The 17,945-nt window shown below is 38.6% G+C and overlaps 1 protein-coding gene across 2 annotated transcripts in view; it reads right to left on the bottom strand.

Annotated features, from left to right (window-relative positions):
• The window catches only part of Adk (adenosine kinase), a 411,200-nt gene that overhangs the window by 78,933 nt on the left and 314,322 nt on the right, over positions 1-17,945 (bottom strand). For both annotated transcript variants that reach the window (XM_042690120.1, XM_042690121.1), the window contains exon 9: positions 6,444-6,558. In XM_042690120.1, coding sequence (XP_042546054.1) covers positions 6,444-6,558 — 115 coding nt within the window. The remainder of the gene's footprint in view (positions 1-6,443; positions 6,559-17,945) is intronic.

Below are 17,945 nucleotides of genomic sequence, written 5' to 3' on the forward strand. Positions count from 1 at the left end.
TTCCAACTGTTGTGACTATTTTTCTTTAGAGTCTGCATTTTCTATTGCACAATTTCTGTGCTCTATGCCTACCAGAATTGCAAATCACACTGACCTTTTCTTTCAGAGGAATGGAGAGCATGAGTGTTTTCACAGAACATGAAAACTTAACTAGCAGATAAGCAACAAGAACCAGAAACATGAAGATAAGTAATTTGGATTCCACCATTTACTAATAATGAAATGACACAGAGTACAGTGATATAACTATCTAAAGTTATAAGCATCTCAAAGGTGAGAGGTGATTTAATCTATAGAGTCATTGAGTCTCGATGCTTTTTGATGAATCAAGAAAGGGAAGCAAGCTGGGTACAGATGGCTCACATCTGCAATCCTAGCTACTCAGGAGGTTGAGATCTGATGATCATGGTTCAAAGCCAGCTCAGTGGAAAAACTCCCTGTGAGAACTGTGAGAATCTTTTTTTTTTTTGGTCAGTCATGGGGCCTGAGCGCTGTTCCTCAGCTCTTCAGCTCAAGGCTAGCACTCTACCACTGTGCCACTCCTTGTTTTCTGATGGTTTATTGTTGATAAGAATCTCACTAGGGCTGGGAAGGTGGCTCAGTGGTAGAGCACTTGCCTCGCATGCATGAGGCCCTGGGTTCGATTCTTCAGCACCACATAAGCAAAAAGGAAAAAAAGCCGGAAGTGGCACTGTGGCTCAAGTGGTAGAGCGCTAGCCTTGAGCTGAAGAGCTGCGGGACAGCGCCCAGGCCCAGAGTTCAGGCTCCACGAAAGGAACCAACAAAAAAAAAAAAAAAAAAAGAATCTCACTGATTTTCCTGTCTGGGCTGGCTTTGAACCGAGATCCTCAGGTCTCAGCCTCCTGAGTAGCTAGGATTGCAAGTGTGAGCCACCAGTGCTCAGCCCTGTGAGAATCTTATCTCCAATTAACCACTCAAAAAACCAGAAAGTGGAGCTGTGGCTCAAAGTGGTATAGTGCCAGCCTTGATCAAAAGAGCCCAGGGGTAGCATTCACCACCACCACCAACAAAAAAGTCCTGACAAATTGAAAAAGTGTTTAGTTATTTAGTTATTCTGTTGCCATCATTCCACAGAATCATATGGCATGGTAACATCATCAAATCACTTAATCCAACGATTCTCACAGTGAGAGGTAAGGACAGATAGCAATGCTGTATCACCAGGGGAACTTCAATGCTGTATTTTCATTATACAATGCTATATTTTCCTTCCTCTAAATTCTAAACTCTCATATATCTCCTGGAGGACTGATCACAATGCTTACAGTGATTGGCACATTGAGGGGAAACTGCTCTTAAGAAGGCAGGGATGGATTTGCCAAAAATTCAGTTTGATATGACAGTATAAGGCTTCCAGTTAAAACAATTGACCTAATATATTTTCCACTTTTATGCACAACTGCAATTCTAATAGCCTAAAAAAGATTATAAAAATATTTTAAAAAGGAAGTCTAGAACGTGTTCTTCAGTGGGCCTATTTCATTAAGACCACTTTGGAAATTATTTTCAATAGTTTACAATAAAAGAAGTCACAGAATAAGTCAATGCTTTTCTGATTATTAGTGAAATACTTAATACATGAACTTAAGAACATTTAAACTGTCTATAAAATACTACATATGTACATACATACATACAATTTCACTATAATACGATGGTGTTAATATATTAGTAGTTTCTGCACACTAGGTAAAGAACATTAGTTGTTGTAAGGTTCATAGATACTTAAATGAGTTCCTAGACTTGGCTTCCATGGCACTAAACAAGATTGTTCAACATGTATTAAAGTGATCAAAAGAAATAGTATCTTTTCGTTTTTGCACTATTCATACCTCTTATTTTTATTTGCTTTTTCAATAGGTTTATTTTTTATAGTGTGGTAAAATGGGCCTAATATAAATCTACCCTTTTCTTTTTGGCTGGTTCTGAGTTAGAACTCAGGGCCTCTCATAAGCTAGGCAGGTACTCCAACATTTGAGCCATGCCTTCAGCTCCAAAATGACCATTTAAACAGCCTCAAGTAAATCGTTCTATGTCATGGAATACAAATGCACTATTCAACCATCAACTATAGTCCATCTCTAAACTTTTTTCATCTTTCCAAACTGAAATACTGTAATCATCGAACACTATCTTCTTCTTTCTTCTCTTCCTCCTCCTTCTTCTTCCCAGTATTGGGGCTTGAACTCAGGGCCTGGGCACTGTTCCTGAGCTTCTTTTGCTCAAGCCTAGCACTGTACCACTTGAGCCACAGTGCTTCTGGCCTTTTCTGTTTATATGGTACTGTGGAACTGAACCCAGGGCTTTATGCATGCTAGGCAAACACTCTACCACTAAGCCACATTCCCAACCCCAAACAATAACTTCTTAATCCTCTCCATCCCAGTTTATGGCTCCCCTCTATTCTACTTCTGTATCTGTAAGTTTTCAAAATATCTCATATAAGTGGAATCGTACAATATTAGAACATTTTGAGGAAACCCTGTTTTGAACCTTCTGGCTACTATGAATAATGCTACTATGAAACACAGAAACACACATATTTGTTTAAGTTCGTGTGTTCAATTCCAATGGGCATAAAAGTAGAAGTGGAATTACCCACTGTGCTACTGTTAATACTCTTCAATGCCCAATCCTCCCTCAAAAAATGTCTTGTGAACTCAATTAGTCTGTAAGCACTGAAACCATGACTGATATATGACAGACTCTTTGAACTGAATGGAAAACAATCTGACAGAGAGGACCAATAAATCTGGGAAAGACTAGACTTCCTGGCAACTTAAATAAGAATCTGAAGAATTAAATTTACAAAGGAAACTGGTTTAGAGATATCATATCTCAAAAGGAGATAGGTTGCCAGAATAAAATACCAACAAAATTGATTTTGTTAACATTATTGCTACATTCTACAAACTTCACAGTGTGATCATTTAAAAATACTCTGCAGTGTGAGGTTTCAGGCACAATAACTCCTAATTAGTGTTTTAATAAGTATGTTAGCACTGCCTTGTGCCATTCTGGAATGTCAGTTATGGTAAATTAAGGGACACTTTCCCTCCTATCTTCCATTAGTGCTTTAATGCTTAGAGGTGGGAAAAACTGGATCCATATTCAAGAGGAAAGGAGGGAAAACAATAACAAATTGGCATCTCTTCTGTGAATTGCCCCACAGGCCAAGCATTTTTATGTTCTTAATCATTATTAAATGACTTAACATGACACCCAGAGCCTGGCGAATGATTGCATCCTGACATGAGAACGAATTACAAATGAAATGAAAGATCAAGCCGTATTAGAGGACTGCCTCTGGGAAATGAAAATCTTTAATTCTCTTTTATTATTGACATTTATTTGGCTGCCATGAATAACAACATAGCAAAGAGATTCAGCTATGCTTGTGCACTGAATAGCTTATCCCAGGGCTCAAAATTGCATTAACATTTATCATGTTTGCTTTTGTAGCTGACACCACTGAACAGATTCTCTATCCATCTTGTATTTATCATGCATTGCAGATATAGTGCATCTTCTAATTTGAGTTCATTTTCATATGGTAGCAAAGATTAACCAGGGTCTTTCCTCAAATACAGTCCCATTTGTAAGCTTTCTTAAGAATGGTTTAGTAGATTTAATACAAAATAAATTTTTAAAATTCCAATCACAACATAAAGAAGTTAATTTTCAGCTTTGGGAAAACTGTACAAATTCACAAAGAGGAAGATACTCATGTGACATGTTTCTAGAATATAGAAAGCCTTAAAATGAACATCTCCACAAAGAGCAGCTAAATAGCATTTTATGAATCTGAAGGTAGGATTTTATTTTCTATTTGAGAAGTCAGCATGTTTTTCACTTTTTTAAACTGTCAACTGCTAAGATAGGAATTGACTACACATTATAGGGAGATAGCAATTTAGTTTGCATCAATGCAGTGATATCCTTTCCTGTTTTATTTTGTTTCTTTCAAAGAAATTAACAATATCCCTTTCCCTGACATAGGAGTTATCTGGTACTTGGTACGTTTGCTTAAGTGATCCTCTTGGACTGGATTGCCTTCTTTTTGTTAAATTCCTCCTAGAATTCAAGGCAATCTATCTTAAGAAAGTCACTCTGAATCTTATTTGAAAAAAATGTGTGTGGGTCTGAACTCAGGGTCTTGTGCTTTCTAGAAAAGAACTTAATCATGTGAGCCACACTTCCAAACTTTTTTAATTAGTTAATTTTTCAAATATGTACTTGTGCTTTTAGTCCAGCTTGTTACAGACGGTGATCTGTCTATCTCCATCTCCTAATTAGCTGGAGGACTACAGGGGTATATCACTTCATTCCGCTGATTTTTTTTTTCTTCTTTGCGGGTTTGAACTCAGGTCTTAGGGTTAGTTCAGCTGTCACTCTACCACTTGAGCCATTTTCTTCTTTGGGGGTTTGAACTCAGGTCCTAGGGTTAGTTCAGCTGTCACTCTACCACTTGAGCCAACCTGAGCCACACTTCCAGCCTGGCTTCTTGTTATTTTGGAGATAAGAGTCTTTCAAACTTTTCTGCTCTTGCTGGCCTTAGCCTCCTGACTAGATAGGATTACAGGTGTGACTAGCTACTTCGTTTCAGTCCTGAGGCTTGAACCTAGGTAATGTCTATCAGCTCTTTTGCTCAACTGCTAGTGCTCTACCACTTTGAGCCATAGCTCCAGTTCTGGTTTTCTGGTGGTTAATTGGAGATAAGAACCTCACAGAATTTCTTGCCCTGGCTGGCTTTGAATCAAGATCCTAAGATCTCAACCTGAGTGGCTAGGATTGCAGGCATAAGCCACCAGCGCATGGCTATTTTTGTTTTTGGAAAGTTGAAATTATGAAAAATTTCAGACACATACACAAGTAGACTTAACAGCACAATGTCCAGCTTCAAAAATTTTATCAGGACTAGCCGGGCGCTGGTGGCTCACGCCTGTAATCCTAGCTACTGAGGAGGCTGAGATCTGAGGATCGTGGTTCAAAGCCAGCCCGGGCAAGAGAGACCGTGAGACTCCTATCTCCAATAAACCACCAGAAAACCGGAAGTGGCACTGAGCTCAAGTGGTAGAGTGCTCGCCTTGAGCTGAAGAGCTGAGGGACAGCGCCCAGGCCCAGAGTTCAAGCCTCACGACCGACCAAAAAAAAAAAAAATTTATCAGGACTAGTTTGATATTTTTTTTTGGCTGGTCACAGGGCTTGAACTCAAGAACCTAGGTGCTGTTCCTGAGCTCTTTTTTGCTTAAGACTAGTGCTCTACCACTTTGAGCCATGCCCCACTTCTGGGTTTTTTTGGTGGTTAACTGGGTAAGAGTCTCATGAACTTTCCTGCCCCAAATGGGTTTGAAACATGATCCTGAGCTCTCAGCTTCCTGAGTGGCTATGATCACAGCTGTGAGCCACTTGTGCCCAGCAGGACTAGTCTCGTTTCACAGATGCCCCAACTCCACTCACTCAATAATTTTTGTTTTTTTTTGTCTGTCGTGGGCTCTGGGCTCTCGTTGAACTCTGGGCTTGGGCTCTGTCCTTGCGCTCTTCAGCTCAAGGTGAGTGTTCTACTGCTTGAGCCACAGCGCCACTTCCTCACTCAATAAAAGTTGAAGTAAATCTCTGAATCTTACTTTTGATACCTATTAAATTCCATAGTAAGAAAGTTGGACAAACATAAACAAATTGAACAAGCACAAAGGTTATAACTGTTACTGTTTACAAAAATCATTAAATGATTTTAATCTAAAGAGTTTAGATAGGTAATTTAATTATATTAAATCATCTTAGTAGGTAGTATCATGTTGACAATCAATCATTTTAGCTAAATGTTTATTTACTAGATGAAATTCCTGTTTAATTTCTATGGATGCTATAAAATGAATGGTTGAATAAAAATAGAAATGAGATTTTCTTTTTGAAGAAAAATCTGAGTAAACAACATTTCTACACTTACTTGTTTATGATTAAGTGAATCTATGCTAGTGCAAATATTTAAAAGATGTGTTCCTTTATTTAAGGAAAGACATTTCTGGACTAATAAAATCTGTGAAAATTCAAAAGTGAAGTAAATGTTTTTTGTTTATTGGTTTTTTTTTTGCCAGTCTTGGGGCTTGAACTCAGAGTCTGGCCTGGGTACTGTCACTGAGCTTCTTTTGCTCAAGGCTAGCACTCTACTACTTGAGCCATAGCACCACTTCTGGTGGTTACCTGGAGATAAGATTTTCATAGACTTTCCTGCCCAGGCTGGCTTTGAACCACAATTCTCAGATCTCAGCCTCCTGAGTAAAAAATGAAGTATTTTTGATAGAGTAGGAATATTTACTAAAATAACTGTAAAAGGTACATTACTGTGGAAAACCTAATGTAATTTTGTCCTGATTGATTGTCTTTGTAATATGGATTTGTCACACAGCTCCCACACATACCTGTAGCCATTATGGTGTCACCACTCCCTTGGGTGAAGATCACAATTCGCTGTCTCTTCAAGTTCACCTTAGGAAGAACTTGTGTCTTCCTGGCTATCTCCTTAATGTCTTTAGTCTATTAAAAGAAAGGAAGAAAACGTTTTTTGTTTTTATAACCAGTAGAGTAACATAAAACTTTATTAGTGGGTTAACAATATTGCTTCATTCCTTTTTTTGATTTGGTCAGTTGTGGGGCTTGAACTCTGGGCCTGGGCACTGTCCCTCAGCTCTTCAGCTCAAGGCTAGGACTCACCACTTCAGCCACAGTGCCACTTCCAACAATATTGCTTCAGATGAGACCTATTTCTGCAAGGTAGTGACTTAAACATAACCACAAAATTATAATAAATTAAAAAATTAATTACTTAAATAAAAAATAGGAATAATTCCTTAACCTTAGCAAATATCTGGTCAATTTACAAATTTCCAGTTAAAGAGAGGATTGTTTGCTTAAATAGGATCTCATCATGTATCCCACGCTGACCTTGAACTCATATTTCTCCTGCCTATATGATTAGGCCTTAGGATAGTTGTATTCCATACTCAGGGCTAGAATTATAGGCATGTACCAACATGTCTAGAAAAAAGAGATTTTAATTATTTAATTTAAAGAAGGAATAGTTCATTATTTTAGAGATTTACAGAATATAATTAGGCTGAGTTTAGGAATAGTACAATTGCTATACTGACAGATTTTTCACAGGACTGAATGAGAGCAAGAAATTAAGTCTTATGTAAAGACTTAATTTTTTTAAGACTTAATTTTTTAAAGAAAGATTAAGTTAGAAAATTACAAATTAAAAGTGGGTACAGATGGCTTACACCTGTAATCCCAGCTACTTAGGAGGTTGAGATCTATGCATCGTGGTTCAAAGCCAGCCTATGCAGGAAAGTCCGTGAGATTCTTACTCATTTTTTTTTTTTTTTTGGGTCCAGTTGTAGGGCCTGAACTCTGGGCCTGGGCGCTGTCCCTCAGCTCTTCAGCTCAAGGCTAGCACTCTACCACTTGAGCCACAGTGCCACTTCCAGCTTTTTTTTTCTTATGTGGTACTGAGGAATCGAACCCAGGGCCTCAGGCATGCAAGGCAAGCACTCTACCACTGAGCCAACTTCCCAGCCCGATTCTTATTTCCAATTAACCACCAGAAAACCAGAAGTGCTTCTGTGGCTCAAAGTGGTAGAGCACTAGCCTTGAGCAAAAGGACAGTGCCCATGCCCTGAGTTCAAGCCCCACAACAATAACAACAAAATTACAAATTAACTCTCAAACCCCTGGTACTATTTTTCATAGCACACAGGCTTTATTCCACAAATACTTTATACCACAAATACTCGAATTTAATTCTTGAGTTAAAGGCAAGTTTTAGAGCCTGGCATGGAGGCACAAACTTGTATTCTTAGCACTGGGGAGGCTATGACAGAAGGATCACAGTTTGAACCCAGCCTGGATTCCCTAGCAAGACTATGTCTCAGAAATAAAACAAATAAGTAAATAAATCACTAAGTAAATAAACACATAAATAAAACAATTCAACCATCTTAGGTAACTTAAAAATCTATGTATGAGCCGGGCACTGGTAGCTCATGCCTGGGCACTGGTGGCTCAGACCTATAATCTTAGCTACTCAGGAGGCTGAGATATGGGTATTGTGGTTCAAAGCCAGCCCAGGCAGGAAAGTCCTTGGAACTCTTATCTCCAATAAACCACCAGAAAATTGGAAGTTGAGCTGTGGCTCAAGTGGTAGAGCGCTCGCCTTGAGCTGAAGAGCTGAGGGACAGCACCCAGGCCCAGAGTTCAAGCCTCATGACTGACAAAAAATAAAAATAAAAATAAATTATGTCTGTAAAACTCCTATGGATTGAATGTTGTTGATAGCTTGTTATATCACTGTGTTTCACAAAGCTGTACCAGAGAAATATATAAGCAACAGAGCAGGAGTCATAAGGCTTATCATAAATGACTGCAAAAAATATAGAAGCTTCTATATTTAAGAAGTTGTGACAGAGCTGGGCAGGTGGCTCAGTGCTAAAAGTGCTTATCTTGTATGTATGAAGTCCTGGGTTCGATTCCTCAGCAACATATAAGCAGAAAAAGCTGAGTGACACTGTGGCTCAAGTCGTAGGGTGCTAGCCTTGAGCTGAAGAGCTGAGGGACAGTGCCCAGGCCCAGAGTTCAGGCCCCACGACTGACCAAAAACAAACAACCTAAAACCTTTTCCCAAAAGCTTACTTTTTATCTTCTCATAGCTAAATATTTTAAGTTCTAAGATATTTTCCCTTTTCTTAGATTCTTTTCTCTCATAGATAAATCTCACACATCTTACCAGAATGATGAAATTACAAGGAAGTTTAGAATATGATAGACCCTAGATTTATTATTTGTATGACCTTGAGCAGGTAAATAAACTCTCTAAGGGTCTATTTTAATTGATAAAAGTAAGAATATATTTGATAAAAGATGTTGTATAGCTCTGTGGTAGAGCACAGGCTTGGCATACGTATGGTCCAATTTCTAGCTCCAATCTTCTTTAAGATACTTATTATAGTATAGAAAACTGACAGACATCATCTTTATCATTGGTCAATTATGTGATGTTAAAATTTGTGAACAGGGCTGGGAATGTGGCTTAGCAGTAGAGTGCTTGCTTAGCATGCATGAAGCCCTGGGTTTGATTTCTCAGCACCACAGAAACAGAAAAAGCGAGAAGTGGCATTGTGGCTCAAGTTATAGAATGTTAGCCTTGAGCCAAAGCAGCTCAGGAACAGTGCCCAGATCCTGAGTTCAAGCCCCAGGACTGGCACACAAAAAAACTGTGAACAAAGTAGGGTATTTATACAGTTCCCCAAAACTATTATTACTAGTTACAAAGCCAAAGGAGCTCCAGTAGTAACAGGAAAAAAACCAAAATGAGTCAAGGTCCTGAGAGTGAGAAAATGTCATGGACTGAAAAAGACTAAGGGCACAAGATAAGTAAATGCAATCTGAACCCATATAATAGTGGAAGCCAGTAGTTCTAGGTACATGGAAGTAGAAATCAGGAGGATTGTGGTTCAAGGCGAGTCAGGGCAAAAAAGTTCAGAAGGCTGAGTGCTAGTAGCTCATACCTGTCATCCTAGATACACAGGAGGCTGAAGATCTGAAGGTTTGCTTAGAAGACCGGCTGGGCAGAAAAATCCATGAGAATCATCTCTAATTAACCACCAAAACCCTAGAAGTGGAGGTGTGGCTCAAGAGGTAGAGTACTAGCCTTGATCACAAAAGCTCAGGGACAGTGACAAGGAACCAGCATTTAAGCTCCTGGGCCAGAGCACACACACAAAGAAGTTTAAGAGACTCCATTTTACCAATGAAAGAGATGAGTGTGGTGGCATATATCTAACATTTTAGCTACATGGAAAACACAAACAGAAGAATCATGGCATGGGCATAAATGTGAGGTTTTAGTTGAAACAAAAGCAAAACAGTCTCAAGTAGCAAGTGCAAGCCCCTGAATTCAAACCCCAGTGCTACAAAAAGAAAAAGTAAGTAGTGTAGAAACTGGACTCTATTTTGGAAAAAAAAAATACAAATTAAGAGGAAAACTGAAGCTGGGTGCTGATAGCTCACATCTGGAATCCTAGCTACTCAGGAGGCTAAGATCTGAGGATTATGGTTTGAAGCAGATGAAGCAGGAAAAAAACATGAGACTCATACCCAACTAACCACTGAAATCGGGGGGAAGCCATTAGTAGAGCTGTGGCTCAAGTGGTAGACATTAGCCTTAAGCAAAGAAGCTCAGGGCCAGAATCAGGCCCTGAGTTCAAGCTCCAGTATTGGCAGAAGGCGGGGGGAAAAAAAGAAATAAACTTAGGTAATTAGTTTTTGGCAATGTGCGAATGTTAATTCATTATAATATGGTTATATAAGACATTAACATTAGGTGAAGGTATATAAAAGGAATATGGAAATTTCTGTACTATTTTCTTTTTTTTTTTTTGGGGGGGGGGGGGGGCGGTCGTGGGCCTGAACTCTGGGCCTGGGCGCTGTCCCTCAGCTCTTCAGCTCAAAGCTAGTGCTCTACCACTTGAGCCACAGCGCCACTTCTGGCTTTTTTCTTTTTGCTTATGTGGTGCTGAGGAATCGAACCCAAGGCCTCATGCATGCAAGGCAAGCGCTCTACCACTGAGCCACCTTCCCAGCCCTTCTGTACTATTTTCATATTTTTTTCTAAGACTAACATAATTTTGAAATAAAAACTTACAGCCATGCCCTGGTAGTCATGCTTGTAATCTCAGCACTTGAAAGGCTAAAATAGAAGGCTTCCAAATTTGAGACCAGCATGGGCTACATATAGTAAGATTTTTTTAAAAAAAATTAAAAATAATTGTTGCAAGAATGAAACTAGATTAAGTGAAAGAGTACAATGCTGTATTTTCTGCTTGGCTTATTTTTAAAATCTCTATGAATGTCCATTCCTTCTGTTGTCCCATAATCTCTACAAAGAGCTCAAGAGTTTTGACTAATGAGAATTCAATTAGAATATCACACAAGCAAAGTGAAAAATGCAGAGGGAGAAGATCCTCACCTGACTGAGCATGAGCTATTATGGAACTCTAAAGTGGTCATTAAATCTCAGCTTCTCTATGTAGTAGTACTTAGAGAAATATAGTTATCTTTTTTTTTTTTTTTTTTTTTTTTTTGCTAGTCCTGGGACTCAGGGCTTGGGCTCTATCCCTGAGCCTCTCTGTGCTCAAGGCCAGCGCTCTACCACTTGCTACCACTTGAGCCACACTGAGATGAGTCATATGGACTTTCCTGTCCAGGCTAACTTTAAACTTTGACCCTAAGATCTCAGCCACTTGAGCAGCTAGGATTATAGGCAAGAGCTACCAGCGCCAGGCCAATTATCCTTATTTTATAGACAAAAAGAATTAAGAACCATGCTTGTAACTCTAAAGTATTCATTACCTAAAGGTAGTAGGTACTATTGCTTATCTCATTTTACATGTGAAGAAATTAAGTTACAGAGATTAAGTACTTTGTTTAAAGCCATAAATACAAGTAGAAGAGCCAGGATTAGCATCTCAGTCTTTTCTCCAGGGATTACAGTACTCTTAACCAGTGTTGCATACTACCCATATGCTTCTATCATTTCTGCCAATGTGCTTTTTACTGTTATTGACACAATTTTAGAATCTTCTCCTAAATCATTTTTACAAGCCATTTCTGATCTTCCATTTAAATTGGCTATTTTTTCCTAATTATTGCCTTGCATATACCAATACATTTCAATTTTTTCATGTCAAAATATTCCTCATTTTTCAAGGTCATTTTGAGGTCTAATCTCTTCTTCTACAATGTTAGATCATGATCAAGGAAGCAGAGCAGTCTACAGTAAAGGACACCAGGCTTAAAGGAGAGTGAAACTCTACATCTGGTTAGCTATGTGGCCTTGAACAAGTAAGTACAGCCTCATTTTCATCAGCTGACTGTGACAATATATTTCCTATCTGTCTCAAGGCTTAAATATATTAACTATATGTTGGAAATGTTGGAAGAGGTTTTATAAACTGGGAAGAATTTTATACTGTAAAATTTTGCTTTCATTGTTACTGGTGATTCACACACTTTAAATTTAGAATTGTCTTCTAACCTAAAGAATAAATATAAAAATCTTCATTTATTTTATTTTTTTTCTTCATTCCTCTTCCCCTACTCCCAACCCCTGCCTTTTTTTTTTTTTTTTGTTATCAGTCCTGAGACCTGAAATCAGGGCCTGCCTGTGCATGGTCCCTAAGACTTTTTGCTGAAGACTGATGTTGAGAAACAGCTTGAGCCACAGTACTATTTCTGGCTTGTTGGTGGATAATTGAAGGGACTCAAAGACTTTCCTGCTGGGGATGGCTTTGAACCCTGATCCTCAGATCTCAGCCTTCTAAGTAGCTAGGATTAGAGGCTTGAGCTACTGGCACTGGCTTCCTCATTCCATTTTTAACTAGCTGGTGATAGCAAATTGTTAAGCAATCCTGTCCCAATAAATCCACTTTTACAGAATTCCAGTTGTGGTGTTTCTACACATTGCTTCACATTATTATTTTCTTTTTGTTCTGTAAACAGAAACTTCTGTAACAGTTATGGTGCTATGCCCTGTTTCCATCACTAGTCTGATTCCCATGGTGCCTCTCCCCACCCACTCCAATATGACCACATTGGCCTTTTCAGTTCCCAGAGCTAATAGTACATTATGCTCTTTCTTCTTTAGAAGCCTTTGTGCTCTTGTTCCCTTTCTTTGTAATTTGTTTCCATTTGATTGTTCAGTTTTTTCTGTCATTGCTAGATACTCATTTTTCAGGTTTTACTTTTGCAGAGAATCATTCCATGGCCATTATATCTCTATTTCCTTCATAACACTGGTCAATTCTTTCTGGTTGTCAAGGTCTATCAGAGTGTGTGAAGCACACAATAAGTTCTCAGTAAATATATATAATAAATGATAAATGAGGAGAATGATAAGATCAATCTCATTGTTTCTTAATCTTTTTTTTTTTTTTTGCTAACCTTGGGGCTTGAACTCAGGGACTGTGCTGTCTCTGAGCCTCTCTGTGCTCAAGGCTAGCGCTCTACCACGTGAGTGCTACTTTTCGCTTTTTCTGTGTATGTGGTACTGAGGAATTGAACCCAGGGCTTCAGCCGTCTTAATTTGTCTGTAAACTGTCCTTGTTTTTATAGGTGCCAGGAGATACCAGGCACCTATGAAAGTATTAGTCCACTTTCTTAGCAGCAGTACCTTAGTTTTTATTTTCAGAAACTGAATAACTGTTCATTTCAGTCTCTTTATGTGAATACAACATAGGAATCTTACAACCACCTTAGAGAATTATTTGGAGAAACCATACCTCTTGAATATGCTCTGCAGACTTTCTATTAGTCGAGTTTAATGGAACTTTCTGAGATGATAACATGCTTGACACTCCCACTGTCCAATAAAGTAGTCATGAGCTATACAGACTACAGAGCATTTGGAAGATGGACAGGCCATATGAAGGATTATATTTTAACAGTTGAGTATGGCCTCTATCAAGTACCTCTATGGAGCTTTCTGCCTCAGCTTCTAGAGTAGCTAGACTTTACAACACTTGGCTTTAATTTTCCAACTTTATTTATTTATTTTTTTGGGTTGGTCATGAGGTCTGAACTCTGGGCCTGGGTGCTGTCCCTAAACTTTTCAGCTCAAGGCTAGTGCTCTACCACTTGAGCCACAGTGCCACTTCCGGCCTTTTCTGCTTATGTGGTATGCTGAGGAATCGAACCCAGGGTCTCATGCATGTGAGGCAAGCACTCTACCACTGAGCCACTTTCTAAGCCCCAACTTTATTTAATTTTAGTTAACCTTAATTTAAATGGCCACATTTGGATAATGAATGCAGTATTATATAACATAATTCTATACTCTTTTAGAGAAATTTTCAGAATTTTCAATTCTAAATTCAATAAGAAGATGATAAAAATCTTCCTTGGTCACAGAAAAACTACAAGCCTAGGATTGAACAGAGCCAGAGGCTGTTAGAGAAGCAAGACAGAAATTTTTGTTGTTGTTGTTGGCCAGTTCTGGTGCTTGAACTCAGGACCTGAATGCTGTCCCTGAGCTTTTGCTCAAGGCTAGCACTCTACCACTTAAACCACAGCACTACTTCCGGCCTTTTCTGTTTATGTGGTGCTGAGGAATCAAAACCAGGGCTTCATGCATGCTAGGCAAGTACTCTACCACTAAGCTACATTCCCAGCCCCAGACAGAAGTATTGTATATCTAAGCCTTGTACAACAAGAAAATTAAAAACTGGAGTAATGCTGAATAAATGATTCAACAGAGAAGATATGATTTCTCTTTATCATTTGGCATATACTCTGTTGCAGACAATGCAACTATGGATATCATCTTATATTTAGATTTGAGGTTATCTTCTTCATTTTATTTAGTTTAAATTAATTTCCAATAGATTTTAAATGGCTTCGTAATGAAAAATACTTTTAAGTATTTATTTTTATTTAGGTTCTAAATTAAGTAACCTTTAATTGGTTCCACTCAAGGTAGATTTAAACACATACTGCAGTCTGAACTGATTTTCTAGAATAATGGGAGGCTGTGAAACTTTTTACCCCAAGAACTGTCATTTAAAATTCTTAGCAGGTCTGTCATTTAAATCAAGCACTATGTAATTTAACGTCATATATATATATATATATATTTGTGTATATATATATATGTGTATCTTCTCTTCTGCTTTTTTCTCTGCTCAGATCTAGTTTTTATCTTTCTCCAGGTCCCTTTTAAACAGCTGCTTCTCATTGAAAATTGCCAAATTCATTTGAAATATTAAAGATTCATTTAAAAAAAGAATGACAGATTATCTAAAGGTTGCAGAGAAGCTAAGAATCAAAAACAATGTCTCTGTGGCGATTTTCTGATGAATAAACACTTACTTTCAGAGGCATCTGTACTCGTTCATCAGCAGAAAGATCACTAGTGGTAGTGCTCACTGGCTTTGGGATTTATAATAGAGAATGAGGTAGGGCAACAGTGCTAGTGAGAAGACAAAAAGCACCTTTCCTTTCTTTTAATCATTTCTCTTTTTTCCCAGCTTTTTTTTTTGTTTGTTTGTTTGTTTTTGGGTCCAGTCCTGAGGCTTGAACTCTGGGCCTGGGCACTGTCCCTCAGCTCTTCAGCTCAAGGCTAGCGCTCTACCACTTGAGCCACAGCACCAGTTCCGGCTTTTTTTGATTATGTGGTGCTGAGGAATCGAACCCATGGCCTCAGGCATGCAAGGCAAGCGTTCTACCACTGAGCTACCTTCCCAGCCCTCTTTCCCCAGTTTTGTTCTCAATTTATAGGCAATATTAAGCTGGTAGAGATAAAATAGATTTTTATCTAGTTTCTCACATTAGATTTCAGAGTATTTACGCACTTCATAGATAGAAAACTGTGAAGTGGTTTGTTTTTGTTTTATTTTTTAAGAACACTAAGTTCCAAATCTATGCTTTCTTATTGTTACCTAATGAACTAAACTTTCGGGGCATTATAAAAATCACTGAATTTTCTCAAGAGAGTGTTCTATTGTTTATTAACAATGCTTTCCTGAGGCAATTCTACTCATGGCTCATATATATTCTGTCATGCTTGGAATGTTTTTGGGAATCCATAAAGGGAAACTTCAAGATACTATACTCTTTACCCAATCTAACACATCACTGTCAACATCTTTGACAGAGCAGTTCTGTTATGTCAGGAGGTAATATGGTATGTGATTGTAATCACTACTTTGCCTATGTGCTTTAATCAATGATGGCAGATTTATGGCAAAAAGAAACAATTCTGAAAGCAGTAAGAACTAATAAAATATTAGAAAACATAGTTTGTTGCTAAGATTGAATGTAAACTAGGAGTATTCAAAGCAAGGAGCTCAAGGAAGAAGTAGCAATATGAAGTAGTCAGGTCTACCGAACCATTTAAACAAATATTATATTGGTACCATAGATCATTTGTTATAAAACATTTTATATTTCTAAGTATCTGTGAAAAGCTATATAACTAAAATAATCTTTTTTTTTTTTTTTTTTGTCAGTCATGGGGCCTAAGCTCTGGGGCCTATACACTGTCCCTCAGCTCTTCAGCTCAAGGCTAGCACTCTACCACTTGAGCCACAGCGCCTCTTCCAGTTCTTTCTGTTTATGTGGGACTGAGGAATCGAACCCAGGGCCTCATGCATGCAAGGCAAGCACTCTACCACTGAGCTACCTTCCCAGCCTAAAATAATCTTTATGGTAATATAGTAAACTGACAAGATACAAATTTATGTTTTATAGAGTTTTATCTATGAAGAATTTATGTTTGAGCTTTCTTCTTCTTTTTTGGTTATAGGGTTTGAATTCTGGGCTTGGGCACTGTCCCTGAGCTCTTCAGCTCAAGGCTAGCGCTCTACCACTTGAGCTAAAGAGCGACTTCCAGTTTTCTGGTGGTTAATTGGAGATAAGAGTCTCACGGACTTTCCTGCGTGGGCTGGCTTTGAATTGCAATTCTCAGATCTTAGCCTCCTGAGTAGCTAGAATTACAGGTGTGAGTCAGTGGCATCTGGCTTTTTTTTTTTTGGGGGGGGGGGGAGGGGGAGGTCCGGTCATGGGGCCTGAACTCTGGGCCTGGGCACTGTCCCTCAGCTCTTCTAGCACTCAAGGCTAGCACTCTACCACTTGAACCACAGTGCCACTTCTGGCTTTTTTTCCCCTGCTTTTGTGGTGCTGAGGAATCGAACCCAGGGCCTCATGCATGCAAGGCAAGTGCTCTACCACTGAGCCACCTTCCCAGCCCTACTTTTTATTTTAATATTCATCCTGTGGCTTGAACTCAGGGTCTAGGCACTGTCCCTGAGCTTCTTTTGGTCAAGGCTACCGCATGAGCCACAGCACTAACTACAGCTTTTTCTGTTTATGTGGTACTGAGGAATTGAACCTAGGGCTTCCTGCATGCTAGGCAAGCACTCTACCACTAAGCTATATTCCCAGCCCGAGTGAGCATTTTGATCAAATGTTTGGTTTGTGAATTTGATTACATTTTGTTCTATATATCAATTCTAGTTTGGAAAGAAAAAGAGGAAAGAAACCAAAATCCTTTTTGTAGATGAATTAATTCTATATGACTAGAATATGGAAAAAAAAAAGCAACTCGCCCAAAATTAAGTAATCGAGTATCCTGAGGCTTTCCTGCTGAAGTAGTTCTTGCATAGGATCTTGAGGGAATACTTATATGCTCACTGTCTTCCTTTATGAAACAAAGCTCTATTTAGGGCTCATCAACTCCTACAACATAGACAATACATGTGTGTTTACTTTGTTGCTCGGTAATGAATCTACCTTTAATATATTTAAGTTACAGTTCCATATCTTTTTTTCTTCTTTTTGTTTTTGACACACCTTTCAAGAGTTCCAAGTAAGCTTACCAGTATTATCTAAGTAATGCTCACAGCTTCTCTAAATGTTAGACAATCTTTAGCATGCAAATAAGGAAGGGTTCTATATCCTAGTTCTAGTCACATTACATTTTTTTTTTTTTTGGGTCGGTCGTAGGGCTTGAACTCTGGGCTTGGTCCCTGCACTCTTCAGCGCAAGGCAAGCGCTCTATCGCTTGAGCCACAGCACCACTTCTGGTTTTCTAGCGGTTTATTGGAGATAAGAGTCTCGCGGACTTTCTGCCCAGGCTGGCTTTGAACCGCAATCCTCAGATCTCAGCCTCCTGAGTAGCTAGGATTACAGGTGTGAGCCACCAGCGCCCGGCACATTACAATTTAAGAAAATTACAAAAAAAAAAAAAAAGAAAAGAAGAGAAAATTACTATCATGTAGTATTTCAAGTTGTTGTACAAGACATTCTACATAGTTCTGGCTCAATTAAATACCATAGTCATAAAAGACTCATAAACTCAGTTAATTCTGTGT

This window comes from Dipodomys spectabilis, unplaced genomic scaffold, assembly GCF_019054845.1.
Source record: "Dipodomys spectabilis isolate Male_0828 unplaced genomic scaffold, ASM1905484v1 ptg000136l, whole genome shotgun sequence".
Taxonomy (NCBI): domain Eukaryota; kingdom Metazoa; phylum Chordata; class Mammalia; order Rodentia; family Heteromyidae; genus Dipodomys; species Dipodomys spectabilis.